The sequence below is a fragment of the Silurus aristotelis genome (assembly GCF_946808225.1).
Source record: "Silurus aristotelis genome assembly, chromosome: 5".
NCBI classification, from domain to species: domain Eukaryota; kingdom Metazoa; phylum Chordata; class Actinopteri; order Siluriformes; family Siluridae; genus Silurus; species Silurus aristotelis.
This window is the reverse complement of record NC_139578.1, coordinates 2,124,678-2,137,680: the sequence shown is the minus strand read 5'-3', so window position 1 is coordinate 2,137,680 and position 13,003 is coordinate 2,124,678. Positions and strand designations below refer to the sequence as shown.

The 13,003-nt window shown below is 39.1% G+C and overlaps 2 protein-coding genes across 2 annotated transcripts in view; one reads left to right on the top strand and one right to left on the bottom strand.

Annotated features, from left to right (window-relative positions):
- Window positions 1-13,003, bottom strand: part of asip2b (agouti signaling protein, nonagouti homolog (mouse) 2b) — a 217,644-nt gene that overhangs the window by 70,344 nt on the left and 134,297 nt on the right. The gene's annotated exons all lie outside the window — the stretch shown is intronic.
- On the top strand, window positions 295-12,437 carry nos1apb (nitric oxide synthase 1 (neuronal) adaptor protein b). Its single transcript, XM_083542376.1, has 12 exons — window positions 295-378; window positions 4,153-4,313; window positions 4,456-4,598; window positions 4,758-4,829; window positions 6,246-6,335; window positions 6,429-6,487; window positions 7,147-7,255; window positions 7,567-7,645; window positions 9,062-9,177; window positions 9,602-9,745; window positions 10,295-10,460; window positions 10,563-12,437. The coding sequence occupies exons 2-12, from the start codon at window positions 4,172-4,174 to the stop codon at window positions 10,871-10,873; spliced, it is 1,431 nt and encodes a 476-aa protein (XP_083398502.1). The 5' UTR covers window positions 295-378; window positions 4,153-4,171; the 3' UTR covers window positions 10,874-12,437.

Sequence of the window (13,003 nt, the reverse complement as noted above, 5' to 3'; positions counted from 1 at the left end):
AACAGTGTCCCTCATGACGTGAAAGCCGGACAGATAAAAACCAAATGAATGAGATGTACCAGATGGTGAGAAAAACAGAAATATATATTCCTGTTTTTCTCACCATCTGGTACATCCCATTCATGTGGAAGGCTTTTATCTGTCCGTCATTTACGTCATGAGGGACACTGTTCCTAAAGCACAGGTGCAGACGAGTAAACTGCCACCACCTCCGAAATAAAGAGGCATTTGTGAAACACTTTGTGAGTCTCTCTATGTGTGTGTGGGTTTGGGGGGGGTTCTTTTTGCAAGCACCATGCAATGGAGGTAGGTCTCCATGGCGACAGGCGACGGCGCTCAGCACAGCTTTTGTCCTTCGAGACGCTTCTCGAAGCTTCTGTGAGTCACACGCTCCTCCATCACCTGCACCACTTCCACCTCCTCCACCTCCCTCTGCGTTGAGGGTCTCGGGGAGTTAGTTCCGGCGAAAAAGTTAGTTACGGGGAGTTAGTTACGGCGAAAAGGTTTCAGTTTTTCCTGATGTAAATGACGGTTTGGATCACGATGAACGAAAATGCTGAATTTCTTCTGCATGGCATCGATGACACAAATGTATACATTACTGTATAAACTGTATATTCATTGCCAAAAGACCAGACAAGATTTCCAATTTTACTGTACTGTACAAGTGTTCATTCGTTTCCTGGTTGTTCATCCATTTTCAGAAATTGTCACCAATTGAAGGTTCACGAAATTCACCTTTGACCTACAGTAGATAGATAGATAGATAGATAGATAGATAGATAGATAGATAGATAGATAGATAGATAGATAGATAGATAGATAGATAGATAGATAGATAGATAGATAGATAGATAGATTTTTTGCAGCGATGGGCACGGATAAAAAAAGAGCCTGGTGCAAAATATAGGATAATAAGAAGGAAAGAACACTGTGAGGTAATTACGAGAGAACAGTGAGTGAGAGATCGAAACAGAGGAAGGGAAAAAAAAGAAACAAGAATAGAAAGATTTATGACCGGACGGCAAAAAATAAACTGACATAGAACATTTTGTACGAGGAAAGAGATGGATAATGAAGGGGGGAGCACTACACTCGTTCTCAGTATTTTTGTTGTTCCTGTTTTTTTTGCTGGTTTTCAGCTTGTTTCTCGTCTGCCAACTAGTTTGAAGTTCATGCAGTGTTTGCGTTAGTGGATTTTCCAGGAGGACGGATCTGGAAAGTTCAGCACAGAAGCGTGCTCTTGATTGAGACTGTTATGAAGTAAACATGAATGACTTGTTGACCTCATGCTCATATAACATTCATGGTAAAAGAAAAAAAAAGGAAATGCTAATAAAGCAAAGTGTGGAACGTGTTTAAGCGAATTTGATATATTTAAATGCTAATTTAGGGGCTAAGCATCAAATTATATCTGTGTTAAATCTAGCAGGTCTCGTCTTCCTAAATGTTTATTATTTTGCTAATGCTAACTTGTAATGCTACCATCTGTTGTAGCTACTGCAAACAGGCTCAGCAGCAAGTGCATAGCTTGCTAATGCTAACTATTGTTTATTTACATGACATTTTACTTCTGACACCTAAATTGTTTCTCATAGTAATTTAGGATACAAATAAATAAAAAAAATATATAAAAGATCTATCTATCTATCTATCTATCTATCTATCTATCTATCTATCTATCTATCTATCTATCTATCTATCTATCTATCTATCTATCTATCTATCTATCATCCTTTAGAATCTTCCCTTGCTCTTATCTCACTCTCAATAGATAGATAGATAGATAGATAGATAGATAGATAGATAGATAGATAGATAGATAGATAGATAGATAGATAGATAGATAGATAGAATATATATATTCTTAACTCTAGGATTTAGGATAGATGGAGAAATAGGATTTATGAAAAGAGAAAAGAGGTTCAATGAGTTAAGGCACAAAGAGATATAAAGTGGTTAAAATGACCGTCTATAATATGTATATATATCTCAGTGCCAGCGTGATGTCAATCTGCCCTTGAAGAAAGAGCTCTAATTTTACATTTAAGTCTCGCTGTGTTACAGAACACCCAAAGGTGCACCGAGCACAAAAAACGGGACATTATGTCTCATCCAGGCGACACCACGGGGGTTGTTAAACACCAATTTTATATTTTTTAATAGGGATTTACTGCAGAATAAAATAACAGTAATTGTTAAAAACTGTTCTGGATCCACTCATCGTTCTGTTCTAGAACAATCTACATACCTTTATTCTTATCAGCACTCTAGATAAATAGGCTAGATGCAGTTAGCATGTAAAAAAACAACGCTAGCACATGAACTACGCTGCTAGTAAAAACAAAGCGAGCACCTAAATCACTTTGCTAGAACCAAATACCAAAAAAATGTATTAGGTTAATGTTGAAAATGAAATGAAATGCATCTTAAATACGTTCAAAGAAAGATGTTTTAGCACAGAGATAATTCAAATAAAAAATAGTGTTTGCTAACTTAGCCATTGTGCTGAAATTTGTTTGACCAGTTTTAGTATAGTCAGCCATTTTTTTTTGCTTGTCATCTGGCCATTTTTGATTGTACATCAGTGAACTGTTCTGTTCTTAATCGCAGTCGTATTCAAAACACCAACACGGTCTCAAGCAGACAAATCTGTACTAGTTAGCGTAGTTAGCTTTACTCATTCCTTTATATGTAATTCTTCCCCACAGTCTCAGAGAGAGACTGTGAGAGAATGTTTGACAAAAAGAAAAGGCATAAAAAGAGACATTAAGGAAAAAAAGACAGAACGACTGAGAGACAGATACAGAGAGAGAGAGAGAGAGAGAGAGAGAGAGAGAGAGAGAGAGAGAGAGAGAGAGAGAGAGAGAGAGCATGGACACATCAATAGAGAGGGCCAATAGATTAGTTGACACTAATGATTAGAGGAATAAACAAATCTTTTTTTGAGTTCAATCCTCGTACCAGAGGACTCATGAGATGAACTACTCAATCCTGTTTCCTGTGTAATCCACTGCATACCGTATATGGGAGTCATGTGATTAAAGGAAGAACGACTTGGACTAGAAGAGTCAAGAGGTGAACAACTCAATTCTGTTTCCTTTACATAACCTACAGAGATTTTACAATGCTTTGCTTATGCGTTACCAGTCGAAAATAAAAGAATCACTCTTTGAGACGACTCTTCTGAAGGAATTGTTCATGAACGACCCGTCACTAATTGACACCAGCAGGACTTGTAGACGAACCAGATTTTGTTGGCGTGGTGGCCGTTAGTTCCCTGGGTAATTACTGAATTATTAATAGGTTATGACAGTAACTGTGTCCCTCAGCGTTAGTCCCAAAAAATGCAACACCGTGACGTTATAGGACACGACCCAAAGCCGAATTCCCGCGCCGCCATGGTAATCATCTGCCCTATTGATCTTTGCCTCGGTCTCGAATCGATCTCCTGTCGGATGAAGGCGATAACGGTGGGATCAGAAACAGCACGACAGCTATCTTGTTAAACTACAGTTGCTGTGACAGACGTTTGGAGAGCAGCGACGTCGCCGAGGATGTCTGACAAGGGTCTAAACAAGACGATTGAATTCCAGCAGAAAAGGAAAGGAATAAAAGTGGGACGTGTCAGTCTTTGTCTTTGCTTTCTCTTGTGTGTTACATTTGTTTGATTTGGTCCTGTTGTAGTTCATACACCTCAATGGTCAGACAGTAAGAAATTCATGAAGTAGAGGGATAAGATTTGAAGGTTTGGGGACACTGGACCATAAAATCGCTATGTGCTTTTTTTTAAACATCTCATTCCACATTTAAACTCCATTTCCTGTGATTATAAGCTTCACTCCTCTGGGAAGAAGATGTTCCACCAGATTTTGTGTGGAGATTGATAGGATTTCATTCAGCCACAAGTGCGTTAGTAAAGTCAGGTACTGATGTAGGTGAGGTGAGGAGGCCTGGGTTGCAGTCAGCGTTCACATTCGCCTCAAAGGTGTTTACCAGGTTTGGAGCTCTATAACTGTAGATCTTCCACACACTTCAAACCCATGTAAAGTAGATGTTAATGGAGCTGGCTTTGTGCACAGGGGCATTGTCAGGTTTGGGTCTGAAAGGGAAATACAAAACAGTTTGTGAGAACTTCATACGTTTGTCCAGTCACTGGATCCACCACTAGATGTCACCTTTGGATTACATGTCCCATCGAACCCCTCTGAGCTTCCTAAACATCACGAGGCGAGGAAAAGGCTGCAGCCATAAAACAGCTGGATGCGTGTCTGGCAGCCGCAGACGATTCCTTGAGCTCTTTGGTTCAGCAGGTGAGACAGGCTGGTGATGTCGTCGTCAATACTATGCCATTTTTATTATTATTTACAAGACCAGTGTTCTGACTGCAATGCTAATTGATGTGATGTGATGTTATGTTATGTTATGTCCTACAATCCTTGTAATTCTGGTCAGCCACCAGAGGCTTTCTGCAAAGACTCAGATTGGACTCCATATCGCTCACGACCCTCGCACGCACCATGCCAGAGAAAACCAAATACAACCTTGTGGACGACAGCGATGACGGGTTCCAGTGCGGCATCACATTCCAGGTGAAGGTGCGTGTCACTGATGAGGCTGTCTGATCTGCTGCATTTGTGTGTGTGTGTGTGTGTGTGTGTGTGTGTGTGTGTGTGTGTGTGTGTGTGTTGTGTATCTGTGATCATATCCTGAGTATGAATTATGCCCACATTCCCCTCTGTCCACATACCCTCTAGTTCATTGGCACGTTGGACATCGTGCGTCCCCAGAGCAGGCTGGACATCCTGGCAGCCATGAGAAGGGTTCGGGTATGTGGGTTTTATTTTTAAATAAATCTTATTATTAATTTTTTCTATATACATTATATATATAATGTAATATATAATTAATTGTAAAGGCCAATTTTGATATATATATATATCATATTTTGAATATGATATCATTAGTACCCATTTAATCGACAACACATACAATATAGATAGATAGATAGATAGATAGATAGATAGATAGATAGATAGATAGATAGATAGATAGATAGATAGATAGATAGATAGATAGATAGATAGATAGATAGATAGATAGATAGATAGATAGATAGATAGATAGATAGATTTTTTGCAGCGATGGGCACGGATAAAAAAAGAGCCTGGTGCAAAATATAGGATATAGATAGATAGATATTTTTTTAATTTCCTATACATTCTAGAACGTGGGATTCATTTTTATTTAAACACGTTTCCAATTTGTTTTATTTATTCAATATTTGTTTAATTATTATTTTTTCTTTCTTTCTTTCTTTTTCAATAAATAACAATAAAATATAGGATTATTTGCAGGTTATTCAAAAAATATATTTATTTAATTTACTCGTATTACAAATAATTAGTAGAATAATATTAATATACTAATATTATAATACAAATTATTCAGATTTTTTTATTATTGACATTTTTATATATATTATTAAATATATGATTTAATTACATATATATTATATATTATATCAATTATATATATTGATATATTTGAATGTATAACTTTGTATATTTTATGTAGATGTTATACATATTCATATTTTGATTTTGTATTTGCATTTGATATTCATGTTTAATATTAATATTTATTAGAAAAATGTAAGTAGATCCAAAGGACCTTATTTTTTGTTCTTATATATATATATATATATTCTGGGCAACAGCTGAGTACGCAAAATATCCACTTCTTCCTGTTTTATTCACCGTTCTCTCACGGTCACAAGGACGTCAACAATATACCTCCTAGTCTTTCCTCTCTCTCATTAATCGTTCCTGTATCCAGATCACCCTTTTTTTCGAAAGGAAAAGAGAATGTGGCTGTCGATTTTGAGTGCATGTAAAAGAGAGCAGAACCTCTAGCCAAGGGCATACATTTTTATTTTGGCCTGGCTCCAGTGCCGGCTTATAGATTTATGGCAGCAGCATTGCACCAGTTTCCTCTCCGAGTGAAAACCCTTCATCTTTTCTTTTCTTTTTCTTTTCTAAAGACAGCCTGTGTTTATGGCCGAGTCTCTGGTTTAAAGACAAGAAGCTAAATTTAAAAAATCCAGACGCTCATACTGATATTTCTTGAGAAGATAAAAACTCTCCTACTCTCCTTTTAGTGTGATTTGTGAGGGATTTACAGCTTCCTGGCAGCGTGATGAGTTTGAGTTGGTGTGTGTGATTGTGGTTATTGTTTCTTGACAGTACGAGTTTAAAGTCAAGAACATCAAGAAGATGAAAGTCAGCCTCGTGGTGGCGGTGGATGGGGTCAAAGTGGTGCTGCAGAAGAAGAAGGTCTCGTTGTCTCATGTTGTGGCTTCTAAGTAGTGTGACTCTGTATTCAAGTTATATTTGAGTAACTTTTTGGTTTTTATGTATTTCCTCCAGAAAAATGACAGCAGCTGGGATGAAAGTCATGTGACATTGGCACAGGATCCCATTTACAGGTTGGATAATCAGTTGGATAAAACACATCATTTCGGATTTTTTCTACATCCAATTTCACATTCAGTCCCAATTTGCTACAATAACCTCCACTCTTCTGGGAATATGTTCCACTAGATTTTAAGGAGATTTTTTCGATTTCATTCCGCCATAAGTGTGTTAGTATATTCAGGTTGTGATGTAGGTGAGGTAAGGAGGTGCAGTCAGCGTTCACATTGTTGAATCCATTAAAGCCACAGCAAGCTGCACACTCATGGGCCCCTGAGCAAGGCCCTTAACCCTATAGCTGCTAAGTTGTATGAACGAGATAAATGTAAATCGCTCTGGATTATTATCCGATCGGATAAATGTTGAAAGGACTGATACGATTAAGCCTCCAGCCAGGTGAAGAGTTAGGCTAGCTTTCTTAACGGCGTATATTTGCCTCTCTGAAGATTTGTTACTGCAACATTCTACAATTCTCCCATTTTAAATACCAAGTATGTAAGTGCCTTTCTATCACTACATCCGAAAACCTATTAGCTGCTTTTGCAAACAAGTTGTACATCCATACATTAGCATAGAATCGCTATTATTGTACCCAACATGAATCCAAAATGATTTTTCTTGGAATGCTAGCATGGACTGGGCCGGTTACTATCTGTTTTCTTTCCATTCCCAGAATTTTTTACGTCTCGCACGACTCGCAAGACCTCAAAATCTTCAGTTACATTGCGAAAGATAAGAAGAGCAACGTGTTCCGCTGCAACGTTTTCAAATCCAAAAGAAAGGTCAGTCAGATAATCGACGTTGTCTAATCAAACCCGTTAACAAATTGGAATTATTTGTATATATCTTAGAGTAGAGCAGAAGAATTGATTTGGTATGGTGGTGGAACAGGATGTGATGGGGGTTGAATGCTAATGAGTTTGGTAAAGGTTGGTCTACTATCTTTCATTGATTGCACCAAACTGGTTCAGTGGTTACAGTGGAGTGAAAAAAGAACTAGAAGGGGAAAGAAATTTGCAGTGTAGTCGGATTTCTCCAAAATAATTGCAGCTGCATGTGGTTAATTGGTTTTCTTTTACTTCCCCATTGTTAGAGCCAGGCAATGAGAATTGTGCAGACAGTCGGCCAGGCATTTGAGGTTTGTCATAAACAGAGCCTGGACACTGTGGATGGTAAGTCTGTATTTAATAGTCTAGATCATTTTTTCTGATTCATCAAAGTATATTCATGTCACAATCATCTCTTGTCTCTTGTTACAGAGTTAATTTTGCCAAAACTAAAAGGTTTCAAATAGAAATCTGTAAGTTGAGTCATGTCAACTGGACTTCGATGTGGTCGCATCGACACATTTTACTTTCATCCGAGAGCTTTTTCAGTCTAATTAAAGTTTCCAAAAATTAGTATGCTCTAGGTTTGAGGATTTTCCTCTCCCTGGATAGCATCATTAAGGAACAAGGGATAGATGTGATAGAAGGAAAGGGAGGAGTCAGGAGTAAAGGGAGTCATTAGGATGTAACTACCCCAGTGATGGAGAATAAGGGACTATAGAGGGGTAACAATCAGGGAATGTGAAAGTGGATGGGTACATGCCAAGATCTCCTTGGGGATGAATGAAGGAGCTTTTTTTAGGTAGGGGAGGATTCTCGGATCCTCGGATTTCCCAATCGCAAACTTTTCATTTAGGGTTTCTCCTGCAAAGTCCCACAAGGGATAAACCTCACATGGGCCTTGAGGGTAAAGGTTTACCACAGGACAAGATTGATGCCTATATGCAATGTTCTTAGGATCATATGGCAGTTCAGAGTGGTCAGGCTTCTTGGAGTCTGGACTTGGAGTAAGATATTGTAATTTCAAAAGGTTGTGAGTTTAAATCCGAGCACCAACAAGCTGTCGCTTTTTCAAGGCCCTTAATTAATCAACGAAATAACCGTAAGTGTCTGTATAAGTACATTTGCTGAATGCCATTAATAGAGGTGCCTGAGAAGGTATGTCCTCCTGGTAGGAGAATGAACGCCTGCTCCCTCATCGAAACTGCATATAGGATTGGACATCCCTGACTCTGTATTGGTATTAGCCTACTTTAATGGCCTCTGATTTGCAGGAACAGCCTCCTAGATTTTAAATTAAGTGATGAATTGTTCCTAGATGTCTGTTAAAGATGTTGACTGTCAAATAAATTGTGGTATGCTTATAAGGGTACTACTAATTTTATGACTGTGTCATCAGATTGTATTGGTGCACAAGCTAAAAAGAGGGGCAGAGATGTCAAATGATCCACGTTGGGTAGTAGGATTGTAAGAACCCAGGAGATCCTTCAGAATGGACTTTTTTACGTTTTTCATTGCAAACGTAGCAGCAAAAAGCTGCAGCCATCTGTCAGCACCTGTCATGGTGTTAACCTGAGGAAGCTCTGGTGGATTCCATTAGCAGAGGAAGCTGTCAAGTTAAAATAGAATATAACAATTCTTTCTCTCCTCATAGAAAGCTCTTTTGCTTCAAGGCATAGGAAGGCAAAATTGTAGCTAATATTTTTTAGCACGTTTGACTGTACTAGTACAATGAATGAGTTTGTCAATTTGTGTTGGCAGAATGGTTGGTGAAGTGTAAGGAGGAGAGAGGAGAGGGGGAGGAGGGGGAGGAGGAGGAGGACACTCCAGATGCCGAGACAAACCCAGACGAGACGATGCAGAAGACGGATACAAAGGTACTTCTTTTAAAGAACATGCATTAGGAATGCAATTTTCTGTAGTGTATTTATTTTTGTGCTGTAATAAGAATGCAGCCGACATAAAAGTTGCATGGTGTTTCAGAATTTCTGCCATGTCTATAATAAAAAAAATATACACAGACCGCATATCAACAGTGCACATGTACCTGTGCTTTCACGGTATCATGCTGCATATTTTGAGTTTGAAAGAATTCGAACCAGTAGGAAGAGTTGAAGGAGAAATATTTGCAACGGTAGCCAATGGTAAGACTTTATATGAAATCCAAAGACAGTAGAGTTATAGATTCATAACTACACTGTTCACTGTGTTCTCAGAACTCGAACGCCAAACCACTGAAAACACAGTCTTGGCTTCAATCCATTTCCCTGAGACTCAAATCAATGAATACTCTGTCCTCAGGACTCTGAAGACGCTGTGGTGGAAATAGAGCCATCAGGATTGGTGTCTCCAGTCCCAGAGCGCTTGTCACTGAGTCACCGGGTCCAGCTCCTGAGGAAACAACTCAAACAGCAGGAACAGAAGAGTCAGGCCGCCTCAGCACAGGCAAACATACACTCATAGACACATGTGACCTTCAATACATTTGTATTACTGTGGCTAGTCACATCTATGGCTATTCTTAAATTTAACCCCAAAGTTTAACAAAGCAATAACTAAAAAGAAATTGTAAATAAAGGGTTTACTGGTTTTAGAATTTTATGCTGAAAGTGCCATGGTTGGTTCTAAGAGCAAGAAAGAAGGGTTTTCCTCATTTTGGTAAAAAAAAACCCTTGTGGCATCTTACATACTTTGCATCCACTAGTTCTCAGAGATCCCAACGTTGGCTCTGAGAGCAAGCACCTGGCAGTGTGAGGGTTCTCTTGATTTTGAGCTGATCAACAACAATGTAGATACCCTTGTGGTGAATTTCATGCATTGCACCCACTAGTTCTGAAGGATCCCAGTGTTGGTTCTAAGAAGAAACACCTGGCAGTGTAAGGGTTCTCCTCATTTTGGGCTTATCAACATGGTACAAATCCTTGTAGCAACTTTTATGCATTGCATCCACTAGTTCTGAGGCACTATACATGACTTTTGGTGTTTGTCTTTTAGGCTGCCCTCCTCCAGCAGCAACTGTGTTTGGAGGCCCGGGCGAGGACGGAGGCTCAGGTCCGAGCTCAGCAACTCCTGCAGCAAAACGGCGAGCTCTTGCAGCATCTCTCTATGCTCATCAAACACATACAGGAGCTGGAGCTCCGCACACACTCGTCGTCGTCCAGTGAGCTTTTACAGCTAGTATTGTTTCTTATCTTCCCTCTTTGTACAACACAAAACTTGCTAAAGATAGATAAATGCAATTTTCTTTTTAAATGTATTGCAGTGGGATCTCAGGACAGCCTGTTGGAGATCGCTCTGAGAGACAACGTGCCTCGTTTCTCACCCTCAAAGAAGCCTAACGTGGTGCACCTGGATCCGTTCGACTTCTTTCCAAATTCTTCGAGCGGAGAAAAGAAGCCGGAGCAGGACAGAGATTCGGGCCAAGGTCCAGACGAAGAGCGAAGCGAAAGCTCTCCTACCGAGGCGAGCTTCTTCTGTACGTTGGAGATTCCTGGGTTCAGGGAATCAGGGATTGCATCTGGATACGAGTCTAATACAGATGAGAGCGATGACCGGGAAAGCTGGGGACAATGAGCGATTGAGGATTGAGGCTTTGTAAAGCACTGTTGGAGCTCTAAACGTTTGAGCTTCTGAAGTTGACAGTATGGATTCGATTCGATTCAAATGCAAATTAGGAGCAACAGAGCCATTTACTAAGAAGATTAGGTCTGTGAAATGTGCCAAGGGACACTCCTGTTTTTGGCTGAGAGGATGAGATGAAATGATTTTCACAGGGCGTTGATGGGGCAAGGTACGTGACTTTAATCAAGACATAGGAGGGCAATCAGGAGTGGATTGGAGGCAGGAAGTAAATACATTAGAAAGTAAATAAAGTTCTTCAATCAAGACCCGCATGCTCAGCCGTTATCGTAGACCCTTGATGCACTGTGCTCGTCCGCCACCACTGTGTGAGAGTATAAACAAAAGAAGAATACAATGGATAATAGTCCTGTGATCATTTCAAGCCTTTGGTCTGACTCTGTTGTTACTGTGACGCTAATATGCTGAGCTTCCATGATGTCTACTGTGGACCTGTACCTACACTATTTGCACTGGCTTACATTTGTTGCTGCTTGCATTTATATGGTACTCAATAAAATGCCATTTGAACATGATGTACAAAAATTCATATCAGTGTACCTTCAGTCGACCACTATAACGCCTGGGAATCAATATTATGTTTGTGCTGCATTGCTGGATTTATCTGTATAATAATGTACAATAATGTATGCAAACAGTGTATTTTTATTTTGGGTTTGCTCGTAACAGGAGCGCGAACATACGAAATGTTTTTCAAGCATTTCAAAATCTGATAACTTTATTGATGCCTTTGGAAAAAAACAAAAAAAAAACCCATGATTTCTTTGGAATATTGCTGATCTGGCTAGTTTCTTTTTTTTAATGTCCGTGTTTAGATTTTTTCTTTTTTGCCTGGAAATGTGTTCTGCCCACTACTTTGGCAACTCTACAATAAAAGGCAAATGGGGATTAGCCAGAAGGGTGTGTCAGAAATGGGAAATAGCATTCTGCTTGGCTATGTGTTTTTATTGTATCTTTATAAAGTTTTCCTTACTGCCAGCAAGGGTACTGTAAAAAAACAAACAAAACAAAACAAAAAAAAAGCACTTCTGGGAAATCTGTTGTGTTATTAAAATGTTGCACGAGTGCCAGTCTTCTCAAGAAGTGTTTCTCCATTAGTGTTGAATCCTGAGTTATTAGCACCCGTACTAACTCTCATGCTACACTATGTCTGAGGTTGTTTATTTGTGGCCCTTTCTCTGTATACGTTCCTATATGGCTTTAACATAGAGTTTTGAGTGTACAAAGAAATTAATTCCTAGTGAAAATATGTAATGGTAAAACAAGGGCAAGTTATTCGAATTAGAATTTTGCCGTCTTTCCACTTTTTAGTCGTAGGAGTTTCGTCCTGATTTGCTAACGACAAGCGCTAGTGAAGTAGCAAAGTGAGAAAAAAAAAATAGTGAAAGTTCTGAAAGAAGACTAACGAAGTTTTCAATGTTTATTATTGGTTTGACTGCAATTTGTTTGCTCCTAACAAATCCATTTTTCTGTTTAATAAAGCTACTCTTCAAGCCTCTGCCTTAATTAGTCTGTTCTACCAAATATACTGTACGATTTTGTAATATACATGTTCCACCTATTGGATGGGTTATACTTTTTTTAGGACATCAGCAAGAGACATTTTTAGAGACTTTTTTTCTGCACAAGTTTGTGGACATCCCATTCTGCATTTAGCCCCCGTTTCCTCTTTTTATAACCTCTACTCTTCTGGAAAGATGTTCCACTAGATGTTCCACTAGTCAGTCTTCCAATTCAACCCAAAAGGTGTTCAGGGTTCAAAAGTGCTACAGCAGGCCACTCAACCTATGGAAAGCATAGCTTCATGGAGCTGGCTTTGTGCACAGGGGCATCATCATGTTTGGGTCTTCTAAATCACATGAAGGGGAAGAACCACATTTGGCTGGTAAAGTTGGGTGTTCCAATATATTCGTGTTGTGAGTGTGAGTTGTGTAATATCGGATCAAACAAGCGAAGGAACGTGTCATATTGGGCTGTAAAAACCTCAAAATCTATGGAAGGCCTTATAACCCCAGGATGTAATTATTTACAATATTAATTGATCACATGGTGTTTTTAAAGGAT